Genomic DNA, 17597 nt, shown 5'->3' on the forward strand with positions numbered 1-17597 from the left:
GTTCCCATTTGTTTCGTTCTCCCATCAGTGTCTTTTTATAGTTACCACTAAAACATAAAAATAGGGCATTGTATTAGCATTTTTACAATTACAAAACCTGAAGTTTGGGCCTGACTCACGTGTGAATATGTCTGTGTTCTGTGCACCACACATAATTTGCTCAGTCTCCATTGTTTCTGGTAGGAAACAGACCAGTGTGTTATCTCAGGAATCACTGTAAACAAAGGCATGGAAGAGGCCACATACAATAGTCTTGTTCATACTCTTTTTGTGGGATTTGGGTTTCCTGAATAAACAGGAGTCAATGCAGAAGCGGTCATTTCCTACAAGGATTATATTTTTCCTTTTTCCACGATTAGAGCTATTTTCCTTGGTATGCGGTACAACTGAATGTTTGCAGGTAACAATGTGGGTTTAGAATCTTGTTCAGCTACTATGTCAAAGGATTTATGATAACATTTGAAACTATGCAATCTTAAAGTCATATTTCATGTAAATGGTTACATTTGTATATATTCTGGCACGGCAAAGTGTCCTGTATCATGAAAAATGGCCTTCAAGTGTATACTTTCAAAAAATTATAAAACTGTAAAGCTCATGTTTGTTCTGAGGATCTCCTTTGAAAGAGAGTTGGGTAGGGAGGCCTAGAAAAGCATTGCTTGTACTTATCCAGCCCCCCCCCCCCCCCCAAAAAAAAAATATTTTGTATGTAAATAATAGGCTTTACAGCAAAATGTAAGAGTAAGCGAAAGCTAATTTCCTACCTTTTATGAATTGATATAATAAATTGTCTGCTGTAAACTTGGTGATTTGCCTAATGAAAAAAAAAAAACAAACAAAACAAAAAAAAACAAAGTGTGTTTATTCACTAGTCAAATATATTAGAGAGTGACTGGGACCAATACCAAAGACTGGCCTTCTGGAAAGGGGAATTCTGTTGAGCTTCAATTTCTAGTAGTTTTTTTTTTTTTTTCTAAAAAAATGTAACACCTCTACAATGGGGGGAGGGTGTTTTTTATCGACAGCCATGATCAGCTATGTGGGTAAACTGGGCATGTTTCCTGGAATGTCCCAGACAGCTGTATCATTTTCCATCAGGGACTTTAGGGTGTTTCAGACGCCGTTGGTGTTTTCACACTTATTGCAAACTTTCATTCCACTGCGGATTGTGGAGAGGTCAAAACTTTGGGGGTTTGATTGCGTGTGCTAGGGTGTCTCTTGCTGCAGACAGACTTGGCTCCGTCTTCACAGGCAACCCAGCTTACGGAGTAAGCAATACTTTCAATTGGCTGAGTCGAAACCATTGAGTTCTGATCATTCCATTCAATAAAGCATTATTTGCATGTCTCAGTTTCACTCTTCACATTTACACATTTTGACATGGAAAAGCTTATATCTGTTGGTTAATTGTGGTACGTTCATTTATACAAACATGATTTAACACAACAAAATGTTGCCAGCATACAGTTGACCATTATAACTGTGGATTGATAAAAATATGATAAAACAGTGGAAAAGTTAATCACATGTGTTTATTATCACTGATTAGATCTCCAAATATTCATTCAGTGAGTAGAGTTACAAACCGTATTTTGAATATTGAAACATGCTATAAAAATAACATAAAAACAATTGATATTTCTCTTAGTTGCTTTGGGACTTATACAATTTGGCATGCTTAATCATTGCAGTAGTTCTCTCCAGCACATTGATCAAAACCTCTATGATATAACCCAGTATGTAGCTCTAGTGTTAGGCGTAACTTTATGTTGCTGTCCAAGGAATAGTTTGCCCCAAAATGAAAAATTCAGTCATCATTTATTCTCGTCTTTCCAAACCTGTATGATTTTTTTATTTGAAACATGAAAAAAACTATATGGTTGACAACATAAATAGCAGAATTCAAAAATGTGCGTAAACTATCCTGTTAAGTGTTACTCTGGTATAAAATCCCTCTTAAAGGAGAATTAACATTGAGCTCATTTTCTTTTGTACATTTGGAGTGCTGTCAGTACAGACAAAAACGACAAAAATCACCAATGGTCACGCGCGTGAACTCAACAATCGACTACTGTGGGCTTCAACTGAAAACAGGAAGCTAATAGAGGTATGTGAGCTGGCTGAATTAACATCATTTTTATTCATATCTTTCACATCTATAGCAGTCAGATTGACCGTGGTCAGTCTTAATAACACCACTCACGTGGCTGTGCACTTGTAGTGACAAATCAAGGATGTTAAGAGGCTATAAAGCAGGTTTAGAACTTCCCCCATTGAAGTCAACAGGGTGTGAATTTTAAAAGACGATAACACAGTGTAGGCAACACAGATTTTTGTCGTTTTTGTCTGCACTGACAGCACTCCAAACGTACAAAAAAATGAGCTCAATGTTAAGACTGACCGGAGTTCTCCTTTAACGGGATCATCCAAATTAAAATACTGCCATTTACTCATCCTTAGATTGTTCTAAACCTGCGCAACTTTATTTCTTCTGCAGAATGTAAAATATATTTTGAAGAATGTTGGTAACCAGACAAAAATCAGTGGTTTTGGGGCAGTTTTTGAAACAAAATTGCATTGGAAGTCATTGGGAACCAAAACTGTGTCTAGTTACCAAATAGTTTCTGTTTCCATTGACTTGCATTGTAATTTTTGTCCTATAATGGAAGTCAGTCAGAACATTCTTCAAAATATCTCCTATATTCCGCAGATGAAAGATTGTCACACAGTTTGGAACAGTTTTTGGGTGGACTATCCTTTTAAGAAAGAGTCATTTTTTTGTCATTTTTTAAAGAATTCTTTGTAGGATAAGCTGACAGGCTGATTTTCCCTAGTTTTATTCTGTTTCTCTGTTTCTTATCAGGAGCATTCAGACCTGGTGGAGCAGTTACGTTCAGCAGGTAGCGTGGATGAACTTATGAGGATAGTTTACCCCAGTTACTGGAGCATGTTGAAGTGTCGTTCCAAGACGGGATCGCGCTTGCCTCACAGAGATTACACCTCCACAGAAACAAGGTCGGAGGAGGCCTCCTTTGCGGCTGCTTTCATCAATCTTGAAATTATTAAAAGTGAGTGACTATTAATTTAACACTGGCACAGATTGTGCTGGCAGTGTTTTTGTCATTATTGTCTTACAGCCAAGACTTTTTTTATATATACTTTTTGACAGTCCTGACAAAAAGTTTCTTTAGGATGCCAAGAATATGTCAGACCCTGATCTGCAATAATTGCAGTGCATACAAATCCATGTATTTCACTGCTGGCCTTTTTTTAATGTGCCTCTTCTTCCTGTCTCGCTGCGCTTCCTCCAGGTATTGAGACAGAGTGGAGAAAGACCCTGTGCATGCCACGCCAAGTTTGTTTAGATGTGGGGAAAGAGTTTGGGGCAGCTACAAACACCTTCTATAAACCACCCTGCGTGTCTGTCTACAGATGTGGGGGCTGCTGTAACAGTGAGGAGCATCAGTGCGTGAACATCAGCACTTCATACATCAGCAAAACGGTGAGTGACTCTTTCAGCATGTGTTTGTGTCTACAAATCTGTTTGGAACCAGTGATGAGCAGTACTGACCTTAAATTGTATCTTTGCTGACGTTAGTGTAACCCCGTCATCTCACAGTGAGGGGAACTCAGAAAAGGGCAACAACCACAGTGTTTCTTGCAAATATATTTTGGAACAATTTTTGGGTGGACTATCCTTTTAAAAAAGAGTAGCACGTTTGGTATTAAGAAATTGAAAAGAAACAAAACAAATAATAAAAACAAAACAAAACTTTAACAGTTACAGACAACAGGGTTCCCAATCCTATCCAGTGGAGAATCACTTGCCAATAAGTGCACACTCAATCACAGATCAAACAAAACAATTTTACTCCAAACCAAAAGTAAAGAAATCAAACCAACATAAATGATCCCCCACCATAAATGACTCTCGTCTTATTCCGACTCCTGGCTCTGGACAGACATAAGTTGTATTTTCTTTGTCTTACGTGGAGTTTGCGTTGAAGTTTGGAATGAACTACAAGCCGTTTTTTGGGGGATTTACACCTGGCCACTTCATGCGTTTTCTCAGATTGGATAGCTATCTGATTTATCAAAATGATTCCATTTACACCTGCTCACATAAATGTGTTTTTGCAAAACGGATATTAATCTGATCTTCAATTCCCACGCTATATACAGATTTCATGAAGTGCACGTCACCGGAAGCAACAGATATGAGCTGCATGAAAAACAACTTGAAAGCCTTGAAAAACACCACACAGCTTCTCCTTAGCTCATGGTACCAGAAAGAGGAAACCCAACAAGTTTGATTTCCTTTTATAGTGCCTTGATTCATGGGCTTTGTAGTCTAAATGATTTGTAGTCCTAGGCCTTCTACCCTATTACATAAGCAAACTAAATTTGGCTGGTGCAGGCGTTAGCAGGGCCAAGAAATACATTTTTTTTGTCAAACTTTTTGTGTTATTAGGCAGAGTTTTGATAGCTTCAGGACTACAGATTCCGCAATTTGGTATCCCTGCCCACCGACAGTCGGATCGACAGAGGGTTATTAACAGAAAAGTTATTGTTAGGGAAGGTTTATAAATAAATAAAAATAATAATGCTCCTTTGTCTAATCTTTAAACAGCATTATGCTAAAATGTAACATCATGGCAGCAGCTTTCTTACCTGTCTGTGTACATTTTCCTCTGTTTTCTCTAATCACACTGATTTCAAACAGTTTATTTTTGCTTTTCATCTGCATAGGTTTCACTGAAAGTCAATTTTGTCAGTGTGGAAGTACCCCTTTAATAATACCCCTTTTCTAACATTGGGGAATGCAGGAATAATGACTTCAAAATGAAAATAAATAAATATTGAATGATTCATATTTATTTGACTGAATTGTCTTTCAAATTTGAGACATTTTCAGTTTAAGCCCAGCCCACATCTGGTTCTTTCTGAATACAGATCTAGAATATTTTTTTCATTGTATAAAATACAGATACATATTTAGCAAATATTTAGTTTCATACCTTTAACTAACACCTTATATTTAAATACATTTCTCACACTATATAATTTAATTGCAAACTTCAATAATCTTCAATAAAGATGTTCTTTACTGCTTTGAATAAAAGTGTCTGCTTTTGTTTTAAAGCCTACTTCCCTTTGTAGAGAGAACTGATCTGTTAAGCTTTGATTTAGAAACTTATGGACAAGGCAGGGGTTTAGTTGTGAGGTCATGGCTGTGAATTATTTTCAAGAAGGCCTCCTTTAATTGCCCACTTATTTTGGGTGGGCTGACCTTAGCAGGCAATAGGTTCTCCTCTTGTGATTTAAACCATGACGCCCTCCCACCAGTTGAGCATCTGAGCAGGTCAAGGCCTCCATGTCCACGCTACTGCAGCAGAGACGTAACACTCCCATTCTGGGCACAAAGCCTGAACAACAGATGCAATCTGAAGATGTTTCAATATATTTTAGTAAGATTTGGATTCTGAAATTACAAGCTCCAGGTTTCATTAACAAAATGACTGGGTCAAGAGTAAAAATGCATCAGATGAACATGGTTGTGTTTTGAATTAATGGTATTAGTATTGATACAATATTGACATAGAGCACAATATAATGTAATGACAACAGGACTTCAGAGTGAAGTTTTATATCTTCAAGAGTGGAGTTTATATCTGTGATACACTGTAAAAGTAACAAGGGAATCTGTTAGCTTGTCATCTAAAAAACAAAAACATAAAAACATTAAATTGACTTCTGGTTTCATCTAACCCTTGTCTCACCTGCACATATAATGCCCATGCCTATTAGACTGTTAATACTGCAGTGAAGTCATTTTCATCATCAAGACTGGTGGGCTGACAGATTTACAAGAGTGATCAAGTGAAGCTTTTAGGATCACTTGTCTTGGTAAAAGCAGTTAACAACTAAATGGAGTTTTGCAAACATCAAAGAAATAGAGTTTTTTCGCCACTGACCAGTAAAAACCTATTCTAAAGTCAGTGACGCATTGTGCGTTGTTCATAATACTATTTTAAGCGTGCATGCTTGGCCATAATGTAGTGGGTGCACAACGCGCATACACTTTGATTCTCTCATCAACACAGATGCAGCAGTTTTTATTTTTGCAAATTATACATTATAACAAGGAAAAATATTAACACATGAGGGCACATATGTATATAAGGACATCTGACAAATTAATTTGTCCGTCAAGAACCAGAAAAAAAAAAAAAAAACTTCCATCCCCATACATGTCACTGCCCTGACAAGAACTGTTGCTCTCCACGGCTGTGAACCTCTCTTGGCGTGCTCCTGGTAAATTCGTCATAATAATAGCAATTCGACATGCAAAATACGCACCTGCTCTTAAAGGGTATGTTGGATGATGCTCTGATTGGTTTATTTCACCTTACGCCCAAACCACACCTATGAATAATGAAGCTATTTCAGACCAACCCCTTTTAAACTTGCGTCTGGCGCAAGAGTCATTTATCCCGCCGGTAAAATAGCAACAGCGCCCAAGACCAGCCCACAAAGTTACTTGTGCTTCGCCTTTGATACTTCCGTTTCAGATCGTTAAAATAGGGCCCATAGTTTTCTTATACAGTACTTACATTGTGCCTTGTATTGCCTGTATATTCTGGATTGATGACAGTCTGATACAGTACATTTTCACAGATTTTGAATGCTAAAATCTTTAGATGTACTGTAGCTATGCAATTAGAAATTGGCTAAATGATGCTTCTGTGTAGAGGCATAGAATAAAATGAGTCCAGGGAGAGGTAGAAAATAATATCTGCCGAGTGAAATGAGTCAACCAGAGGAGACTGGATTAGAATATCACATAAATATCTTTCATTTATTCATTTATGTGTGCCTTGAGAGTGATTTGTTAATTCAACATGAGCTAAAATTGGAGGTCTAATATTACAGAATGTTTGGTAGCTTGTTTGTTTGTTTAACCTGCTGAAAGTATCTGCTGCCTTGGTTGCTGAAGGTTTCTATGGCACCCATGATTCATGTCAAAGACACTGAACCAGAGCCCGTCTAACGGAGAGCCTTGGCACTTCCTATTATCCCCGTTGTGTATCATCCTGGTTGCAGTTCCATTAGAATTCCACTGGAGGTGATCGCGGGCGAGAGCAGAATGAATGGGAGTCTATGGGGCTAAACGGCTAAAAGTGTTTCTTTCACCTGCTTGTCGTTAAATTAACATAGATTGTATTGTTGATTACGCAAGTTCAATATAGATCATAGGCCAAAAGTCGAATGAACGAGTACTTATGTCCTTTTGATTTCTTACAGGTTAGGCTGTTGTTGGCTGGAACACGCTACAGTAGCATTCTGCTATTGTGTGACGTCATCACATTTTTGAACTGATTTTTAGAACAGATAAGTGAACTTAAAAATGCAATTTTCAGCTGAGTGTATTATATTAGCCCTCCCTTTTGAATGCAACTTTCAAATTATTTGACAAAAAATTACATCCTGAGAAAAGTGGATTTATGGGGGTGAAACCCCATTGACTCCCATTCATTCTGTGCTCGACCGCGAGCGCCCCCGCATGGACAGAGACGAGTTACTGCAGCCAGTCCAGAACCCGGAAGTAAACAGCCAGTGCCAATTCTCTTCAACTAGACATTCTCTGACTGAACTCTGACGGAGTATATACGTTTGATGAGTAGACAAGACAATACAGACCAAGATTTTATTTATTGAATTGCCTTTTATTGTCATTGCCTATTACAACGAAATTTAAATTGCACTTCCCATGGTGGTAACACATAATATGACAAAACAACATCAATACACACAGTACATAAATACATTAAATATAGATAAAAGATAAAAGCTCAAATATAGTCATTAAAAATGCAGAGCAATCTAGATGCTCATGAGTTCAGGTATTTCATAGCATTTGGATTAAAACCGTTTCCAAAGTCTTGAGGTGCGACCCCGGAGAGATCTGTAGCGCCTTTCAGATGGCAGCAAAATAAAGAGGCCGTGACCTGGATGGGAACAGTCCTGGACAGCGCAGTCTCATCCCAAGACGTCATATAACTGACGTCTTGGGACTTCTTTTGACCATACGTCAACATCCGCCTTTTTAGGGTACCCTTAAACGTTGGTTAGATGACGTTATCGGATCCTAACCCTACCCCAGACCTAAACCTACCCCGTCACCTAACTGACATTAAAGGTATGACGGCCCGGGATCGTCAACTAATCGACGTTTAAGAATACCCTAAAAAGGTGGATGTTGACGAATGGTCAAAAGACGTCCCAAGACGTCAGTTATATGACGACTTGGGATGAGACTGTGTTATCCTGGATTATATTGTTTGCCCGCTGCCTGCATCTGGTTTGATATATGTCCACAAGTGAGGGGAGCTGTATGTGAATAATATTTTTTGCTGATTTCCTAACTCTATCCAGCGCTTTTTTTTCAGCAGCAGTGCTACCAAACCACACCAGAATATCGTGTGAGATAATGCTTTGGACAGAACAGTTGTAAAAGGATAAAAGCAATTTCTGGGAGAGGTTAATTTTATTGAGTGACCTGAGAAAGTACAGTCGCTGCTGAGCTTTCTTCACAAGAGCTGTAGTGTTGGTTGTCCAAGTAATGTCCTGTGAAATGTATGTCCCAAGGAATGTGAAGTCCTCAACCCTCTCCACAATTTCTCCATTAATGTAGACAGGGGCAAGGTCAGTCTTCTTCCTGCAGAAATCTACCACCACCTCTTTGGTCTTAGAGGCATTGAGAGACAGGTTGTTGGTGGAGCACCAGGCAAAAAGTTTTTGGATTTCTTCCCTGTATACGGACTCATCATTGTTTTGAATAAGTCCAACTACAGTGGTGTCATCTGCAAATTTGATAATAGTATTGCTTTCATGAACTGGGGTGCAGTCATGAGTGTATAAAATGTAAAGTAGGGGGCTCAACACACAACCCTGGGGTGCCCCAGTGCTGTTTGTCAGAACAGAGGAAAGTTGCGAGCCCAGACGAACTGACTGGGAACGATCCGTAAGAAAGTCATTGATCCATCTGCAGATGTTTGTGCTGATGCCCAGTCCATGTAACTTGGACACCAGTCTTCCAGGAATGATACAATTAACCGCAGAACTAAAATCCACAAACAACAGTCTTGCATAGGTGCCAGGGTGTTCCAGGTGGGTCAGCACACAGTGCAGTGCTTTATAGGCAAACTGGTGCCGGTCCAGTGTGTGAGGAAGGGAGGATGTTATATGTTTCAACAGCAGTCTTTCAAAGCACTTCATAACAGTGGAAGTGAAAGTCACTGGTGTATAGTCATTGGAGCTACTCACAGCTGATATTTTCGGGATCGGCACAATGATATCTGATTTAAGGCACTTGGGAATGGAACAAGTAGACAGAGAGAGGTTACAGATGGAAGTGAATACCTCTGCCAGCTGATCTGCGCCGTCCCTCAGCACTCTCCCAGGGATCCCATCGGGCCCGGCAGCCTTCCTGGGGTTCACACCAAGAAATGCCCTCCTGACATCCTCTTCTCTTAGGGAGAGTGTCGGGGCATCTTCTTTGGGCAAGAGTATTGTTGGTCCGGCCGCTGAACCCTTAAAGTTCGTAAGGTGTTGTATTCCCTGCCAAACACACTGTGGATCCCCTTCGTCAAAGTGCTCCTCTATCTTCCTCCTGTAGGCCACTTTTGCGTCCTTGATGCCTTTCTTTAATTTGGATCTGTCGGTGATGTATAATTCCTTATCCCTAGACTTAAAGGCTTCATTGTGGTTTCTCAACAGCAGCTTGACCTCCCTGTTCATCCATGGTTTATTGTTTTGATAACATTTGACCTGTCTTTCAACAGTATCTCACTGTCACTATCAATGCAGGTTTTAATGTAATGCAAAACAGTGCAGTTTTAATCCTCAAGACTCTGCAGTTAGAAAAGTGCCCGATCAGTGTGTTCAAAACAGTCTTGCAATTGGAATCTCACTAGCAGGCCACAGTTTGGTTCGTTTAACAGTATGCATGGATCTCTTAAACACAGGTCTGTACGCTGGTGTGAGGAAGAGGGTCAGATGGTCAGACTGGCCTTGACCTTATAAACCCCTCTGATATTACTATAAATATGAGAGTATTATCATCTCTGGTTGGACATTTTACATCTACGCTTCATGTCGTTCCAGGCCTGTATGACTTTCTTTCCATGTTCTTTAACATGCAATTACATGTATCTTTACTGAAATATTTCAAACTTAAAACAAGACAAAGCAATCACCATAAAAGTATCCTAAAGGTGGTGAGTTACCACTCACAGCTCACTGAAGGGAAAGTTTATCAATGAATTTCGATTGGTTTTGAAGTTTATTGATGCTATTGTACCAGTACAAAAGCCATATGGTGCTTCAAAACAAACAAATAAATAAATAAATAATAATAAAATCCCATTCTTCAGAAATTATCCTTTTATGTTTCACAGAGGAAATAAAATCATATGCATTTGGAGCAAAATAAGGGTGAGTGAATGATGACAGAATTTTCATTTCTGAATAAACTGTACCATTAAGGAATTTATTGAATCATGTAGATTAGTCAGATCCAATTATGCTTTTAGGCAAATTTGCCAGTATCAAGTCACGGATCAGCCAAATTTCCAAGCCCATCATCAAAAGCGTTTATGAAGAAAAGTGCTGAGCTGAATTTGTGCCATCGAGTGGTCAAATGCGCATATTACCCCGGTGTGACTTTAGAACTGTTGTAACCTGCTGTATATCATTTCAATTTATACTGTAACTGGATAATTTTAAAATTAGATGTCTTCCATTTAAGATGAGGTAGCTCAGAGAGTGAGGGAGAGCCCATTGAGCATCAGCCAAATCAGACAGTTAAACTGGCGGACAGTAACTGCTATTTAATTATTTTATTGGAAGAGTAATTATAACAACATAAAGTGATTTAGCACTAAATCATACTTGTAATCTTATTTCCCATGATTATAAAAGACTAAAAGAGTTGTAATTAATTATCTATATTAAGATGGTACTGCCTCAGTCAAACTCCTTATAGTGCCCCTTTTTTGGTTTAAGCCACTGCCCCTCAAAATGTCTGTGCACAGCCCTGTATGACATAAAACATTAAAATTAAAACTAAATGTTCTTGGCCATTTTAGCTGCACAATCCCGTTACAAGCACTTATGATTGGCATTGCACATTCAACATAAATTCCTTGGAATGTTTCCCCATAGCTGGAGGAAGTTTTGATTTATTGGTCTAACATTATTTGCCTGCCTTGCAAATTATCTTGCACAAGTTCCCCATTTCCCCTTACCAGTTTGTTTGATCAGACTGTAGGTGTGGTTTTGTCTGTACACTGATTTCTCAGAAAGACACCTCCTTGCACAACTCCTTTAGACATAAATCAATTCATTAATCTTGATTTAGACATAATTGACTGCCCACAATTCATTTTGACTTCTAGCAAACTCCTTAAAGTATAAGTAAACTTTCATGTGGTCTCACATCTTACGTCAGTTAGTTTGTGTAAGTCTGTAGTATTTTATTGAAAATGTGACCTTTCTTCTATTTTCACTCTACAGTTGTTTGAAATCACAGTTCCTATCAAGCAAGGGACCAAGCCAGTCACCATAAGCTTCGCCAACCACACTTCCTGCAGTTGTTTGTCAAAACTGGATGTGTACCGACAGCGGCACTCAATCATACGAAGGGCACTAGCAGAGTAAGTGTACACACTCCTTTATATCTCCTAAAGCACTATTTTTGAAGTGTTTAAACCCAAATGTTTTATGTCAAGGGTTTTAACATGTTCAATAATTAAATTTACAATATTCTCTCATTTATTTGCTCTTTTGAATGTCTGAGATATGAGAATAGAATTTCAGTTTTAGACTAACACTCGTCTACACAGGGCTCGACTGTTGTCCCGTTGCATCATGCCACATCAGCTTGAGGCTGTCTGTGAATGTGAAAACGTATCAGTGACGTAACGTAACCTCGGTTCTCTCTAGAAGAGTTCACCCACTTAGCCTGCCAGAATGGGCATGGTTTAGCGTATATAAGCAGGGCTCGAAGGCTGTCTCCCTGGTTTTCATTGACTGAAGCGAAAGTTGCTCGTGGTGCGAGCATGGCTGGTTACACAATACCCGTACCCTCTTCTAGAGAGAACCAAGGTTACATTAGGAAACCGATACGTTCTCTTACGAGAGGTTTTCTCGCATTGCCTAAGTTAGCTTACACCACGAGAAACCTTTGTAAACGCCATGTGCGCCAAGCATCCACCTCATGAGTCCGAGGGAATTCCAGATAAGCAGGGAATAAGGGGACCAGCAACACAGGCCGGCACAAGTACATAAGCACTCATAGGGAATATAAAGCGATGCCGCTGGTCTGTATAAGCATATAGCATATTAACTCAATATAGTGCAGATCAACCAGGAGAGCTAAGTCACGTGAGAGTAACCTGCACACGATCAGATCTGGACAGAACGTACATTTCACTTATACTGACAGAAGTCAAGCCTGCAGGGCGGGATCTTCCAGGTTGTAGAACCTAAGAAAGGTGGACGGGGAGACCCAGACCGCCGCCACACATATGTTATGAATAGAAATTCCACTGGACCATGCCCACTAGAGGCCATGCCTCTAGTGGAATGAGCCCTGAAGCCCAAAGGATATTGCAGACCTTTTTACGCATAGGCAGCTGCAATAGCATCCACTATCCATCTTTGTTTCGATGCGGCGAGACCTTTAGTGAGCCCCCCAAATGAAATGAAAAGCTACTCCGAGTACCCGAAAGGGCCGGAGTGCGTAATGTAAGCCCTCAGCTCCCTGACCGTTCAGAGAAGATTAACATCGCTCTCGCTAACAGATGCTGGAAGAGCCGATAGAGAAATTACCTTTCAGGGCCTTGAGGACCAAAGAAAAATCCCACATAGGAACCAACGGGGGCCTGGGGGATTCATCCTCCTAGCTCCTCTAAGGAAGCAGATGACAAGCTTGTTCCTTCCAAGTGATTGTCCGTGCTTCAACTCTGCGAACGCTGCAACGGCTGCCACATAGACTTTAAGCGTGGTGGGGGACCTCCCTAATCCAACAGCTCTTGGAGGAAACTAGCAACCGCGAGACCCCACATGTTCGTGGGTCCAGATTTTTGTAGGTGCACCATCTGGAGAACATAGTCCACAGAGCTCTAGACTGCGTAATCGAATTCACAAGCCCTTATTTCTCAAGGGGGCGAGAGCCACATCCATGCACTTCATGAATGTACAGGGTGCTCAAGACAGGCCGAACTGCAGGATGATGTATTGATATACCTGACCGTCGAAGGCGAATCTCAAGAATGGCCTGTGACGGGGTATTATCTGAATCTAAAAATAGGCATCTTTCTACGGTGGCCGAGAGGTGCAAAACAAATCACAATTATAAAAACAAAAAAACAAGTCAGAAAACACAACGACAATTCAGAAAACAAAATAACAATTCAGAAAACACAACAACAAATCTGAAAACAAATTAACAAGTCAGAAAACACAACGACAAATCTGAAAACAAATTATTAAGTCAGAAAACACAACGACAAGTCAGACAAAACGGAAAAGGTAGGTATATGTGGCGAATGGAATACTGATCGCTGATTGGACGAGACATCTGTCAATCAAGACATACAGGCAGAAGAAAGATCGATTCGCGTGTGCATGTGTAATATTAGCTGTATCGTCTAGCTAGGGCTATTCAATTGGCGGCCCGCAGGCCAAGTGCGGCCCGCCAATCATCTCCATGCGGCCCGAGAGCACTCCAACCTCCCCCTCCTATTTTCTGGTGGTGCGGCTAAATTTGGTTTGATATGCGCGTGGCCGCAGTGGCGCGTGCAGCTGTATACGCACTGTGTGTGTACCACGAGCGCTTCGACTGACCTGAGAAAAACGTTTTCAGTCCGAATTTTTCAGCAGTTAATATGTGTGTCCCGTATTTCTGTCGACTGAACCAGCGATATTAATCATTCGTTGGTTCGATTCCTATCTCCTTTTCACGAATTGGCCAAACGCACGTGCATAACAGTAGGAAACGATTCGGATTCGTTCGGACCGTTCTGTCACTGAATCATCTGAAGCGGTTTCTCAGTCAGTAAGAACAAATAGAGAACAAAATAGCGCTGGTTTCAGTTGTTTCACTAGTTTACTTTGAACTAGGCAGCGCGGTCCAGTGGATAACCGAACGCAAGCTTAAAGGAGTTGCGTTTACCAATAGTGGTAGGAAGATACGATAAGACATACGTGTGGCCTTTATTTTAAAGTGTCCTTTTTATATGTAGTTACTGTAATAACTTTAAATTATGCATAATTTCATGTAACTAAGTACTAAGTAAATGTAGTTAATTAATACTACTCGTTACTGAAAAGGATAGTTCACCCAAAAATTTAAATTCTTTCATTATTTTCTCTCCCTCATGTCTTTCCAATCCTGTAAGACTTTTGTTCATCTTGATTAAATCTGAGAGCTTTCTGTCCCTCCATTAACAGCTGCACAACTAACTTTGACGCTTCAAAAAGTTAATAAAGATGTCGAAAAACAAATTCATGAATTAAGTGGATTAATCAAAATTTTCTGAACAGACAAGATCTCTTTATTTAATTAACTGATTGAATTTAGGCTTTTATTCACATAAACATAAATCAACTCACACATCAGTTGTGTACACTGAAGCTCAACCATGATCAATGTTTATATGTGAAAGAACGTTCATATTTGGTGAACAATCTCTTTAAATGTATACACTGAAACAAGGATACCTTAAAAATAAAGTTTATTTTGCAGAACACTGCTAACGATGTGGTCATATTTAATATTGTTCATCAGATTTTCATTTTAAAAGGAATCCACGCAATAGGGAGTTTTGCATAATGGAGAAAAATTACATTTGTGCAATGGCTTCAAGCTGCTTACTTGGTTTACCAGTGTACCAACAGAAAGTGGCTTGATTTTAAAGTGACTTCTGTATTTCTGTGCATCATGCATCACTACACTATTGAAAATGGTCCTAATTTGTGACTGCACTTTAAGATTATATGACCTAATAATCTAAAAAAAAAAAAAAAAAAACAGTACCACATACTGTATTTTTTACTCTATTTAAAAAAAAATTGAGCAAAAATAAATAAATAATCCCACTGAACTATTTTGTCACATTGCTAAAGTTTTTGAATTAAAAAGTTTATTTACAATAATATTATAATAGGTTAACTTATAAGAGATCAAGTATCATCATCCAAGACATTCAAGATATTGTCTTTACTTATATTAAATGTGCTTTGGCCCTGAGAAGCGTCTCATCAGCGGATATGTGGCTGCTATAATGTGTGTATTTTGGATCTAACTGCGCACCCAATGACGTACAGTAGCTCATCAAATTGATTTTCATATCGGCAGTGTGGTGTGGCCACCCATTGTTAAGGCTGACAGAGAACTTCCTGTTCATATGTTGTAGGAATTTTATCAGGAAAATCCCAGCTGAGAATCCTAATGAACTTACCGTGCAATGTACAGACTTGATTAACTAATCAGCACCAACAAGTGAGCTGCAAAGCACATGTATTATTTTGTTGCCTAATGATAAAAAGCCTATATTTATGTTATTTGTACCAGATGTCCAAATTAAAAAATATTTTTTCAATTTCGTAGTTTTAGGCTGGTAGTACACAATTCATGGGTTCAGGTAATTATAGCTCAGTAAATACCATGAATGGCAGTTTTTCCTAAAAACTTAATCTCTGCTTTTAATAGATTATAAACTGCTTTGGATCAAAACATTAGATAAACAGTAATAGAACATGCATGCATAAATGAACATCCCCCCCCCCCCCAGATATTCAGAATTAACTATTTTGGAGTTAATACATGGGTTGTAACCCCCTGACTCTAACTGCATGGACATTTAAAAGGTTTACAATAGTTCTGCAGGGGTGAGAGAATATGTATTGCTTGATTAAACTCAAACCAATATTGCCTGTGGATCACACTGCATCATCAAAAGCAATTTGATACACAGAGCAACCTTGAGTTTTAGCCACCAGAGATAAAGAGAGAGAAAGATATATTTTTTTTAGTCCTAAACCCAATTCATCTCCGATGCCTTCACATCTTCCCTTGCCGTCACAGTGAAGGATAGAGGAATCATTCTAATGAGAATAGAGCTGAGCGGAGACACAGCGAGAATCGTAAACATAGAAAGATAACGAATTAACTGTGAAACTATATTAAATTTTTTTGCCGCATCAGCTCAAAAGTTTTCTGTAATGCAGCTAAGCATATTTAGCATTTTTTTTTATATTATGCAATACTTAATCATTATTTAAAATACATTCAGTTCAGAATTTCATGAAACTTCTGAAACATATTTACATATATTCATAACTGAATGTTTATGAAGTGATCATTTAAGCATATATAAATATAACAAATTATTATTAGTAGTAGTATTATTATGTGTATCTAATTGCTATTAAATTGTTTTTGACTAAGGGTGTGTTCACACTTGCAGTTCGGGGCAATTTTGAGGATTTTTGGCATGACTGTGCTGTGGTGTCATGTTTTTTTTACATGCCAGGAACCACTATGAAGCTCAATCTCCAATGTGTGTTTGCATAAGCATTACAGGTGTTGATCGCATGACACATCCTGGAAATTAGTTGTCTTAAATGGAATGGGAACCCTCAGTTTGTTATCTATCATTCAGTATATATTTTTTTTATTATTTTTTTTTTTTAGAATGCACAGCCCGTTTTCAACTCTGTTTTGTTCCCTTGCATACTTTGTGTAAATGTCATTTTATCCCCTCACAGAACAAAGCATTAGCCCATTCGCTGTCCGTGTCAGAAGTCAGCGTGCTAAACAGTGACTCATTGGCACACATACTAAAAGGAAAGGAGAGAGAAAGAGTGAAAAAAAAAACATAATAATGTACGCTTTGTGTGCAAAAACAGTTCTTTCTGTGTGAAGGAAACGTATCGATCCCACATGTATGGCATTGGAAGCCAGTAATTTACGAGATCTGCTCAGAGATCTGTTTGCAAACAGGAGGGAAAGCACACATACAGTGCTGTGCCGCCGTTGAACATTTGATGACTTTGTTTAGTAAAACGTCTCCTGTCAGTTGGAGCAAGGAAGGCATTATATCAGTAATAAAATGTGAAATCAGCAATGAAAACTAGTCAAAAACCTTTACTTGTTGTCTTTTTATGCTGGTTAGTCATTTACATTGTGTATTTGGTGCATTCAAGGAAAAAAAATGCATCACTAGCACTGTTATAACAGTTAAGCTACAGTAACTTCATGATAACTAACTAAATAGCTTCATGGTATTTTAAAATGTCTCCATAAATCAGTGTTAAAGGGATAGTTCACCAACTCATCACATACTCAACCTCTCTTTTTTCATCTTTAAAATACAAATGAAAATGAATATGAATACACATTTTTTTATGAAACTTGAATGAATCTCATGTTCTCTTACGAGAGGTTCTCTCGTATTGCGTAAGTTGCTTATGCTATGGGTAAAGTCATCTTTTCTTGAAATCTGAAGCCAAAAAATTATCCTTAATTT

At 38.8% G+C, this 17597-nt stretch overlaps 1 protein-coding gene across 4 annotated transcripts in view; it reads left to right on the top strand.

Annotated features, from left to right (window-relative positions):
* vegfc (vascular endothelial growth factor c) overlaps nt 1-17597 on the top strand; it is a 57788-nt gene that overhangs the window by 12054 nt on the left and 28137 nt on the right. For 2 of the 4 annotated variants that reach the window (XM_039690842.2, XM_039690833.2), the window contains exons 2-4: nt 2864-3068; nt 3312-3502; nt 11578-11717. In XM_039690842.2, the coding sequence (XP_039546776.1) occupies nt 2864-3068; nt 3312-3502; nt 11578-11717 (536 nt within the window). Of the gene's footprint in view, nt 1-234; nt 401-2863; nt 3069-3311; nt 3503-11577; nt 11718-17597 lie in introns of those variants that run through there. The other 2 variants (XM_089132134.1, XM_039690852.2) reach the window with 2 other exon arrangements.

This window comes from Pimephales promelas, chromosome 6 (genome assembly GCF_988280905.1).
Source record: "Pimephales promelas chromosome 6, fPimPro1.hap1.1, whole genome shotgun sequence".
NCBI lineage: Eukaryota > Metazoa > Chordata > Actinopteri > Cypriniformes > Leuciscidae > Pimephales > Pimephales promelas.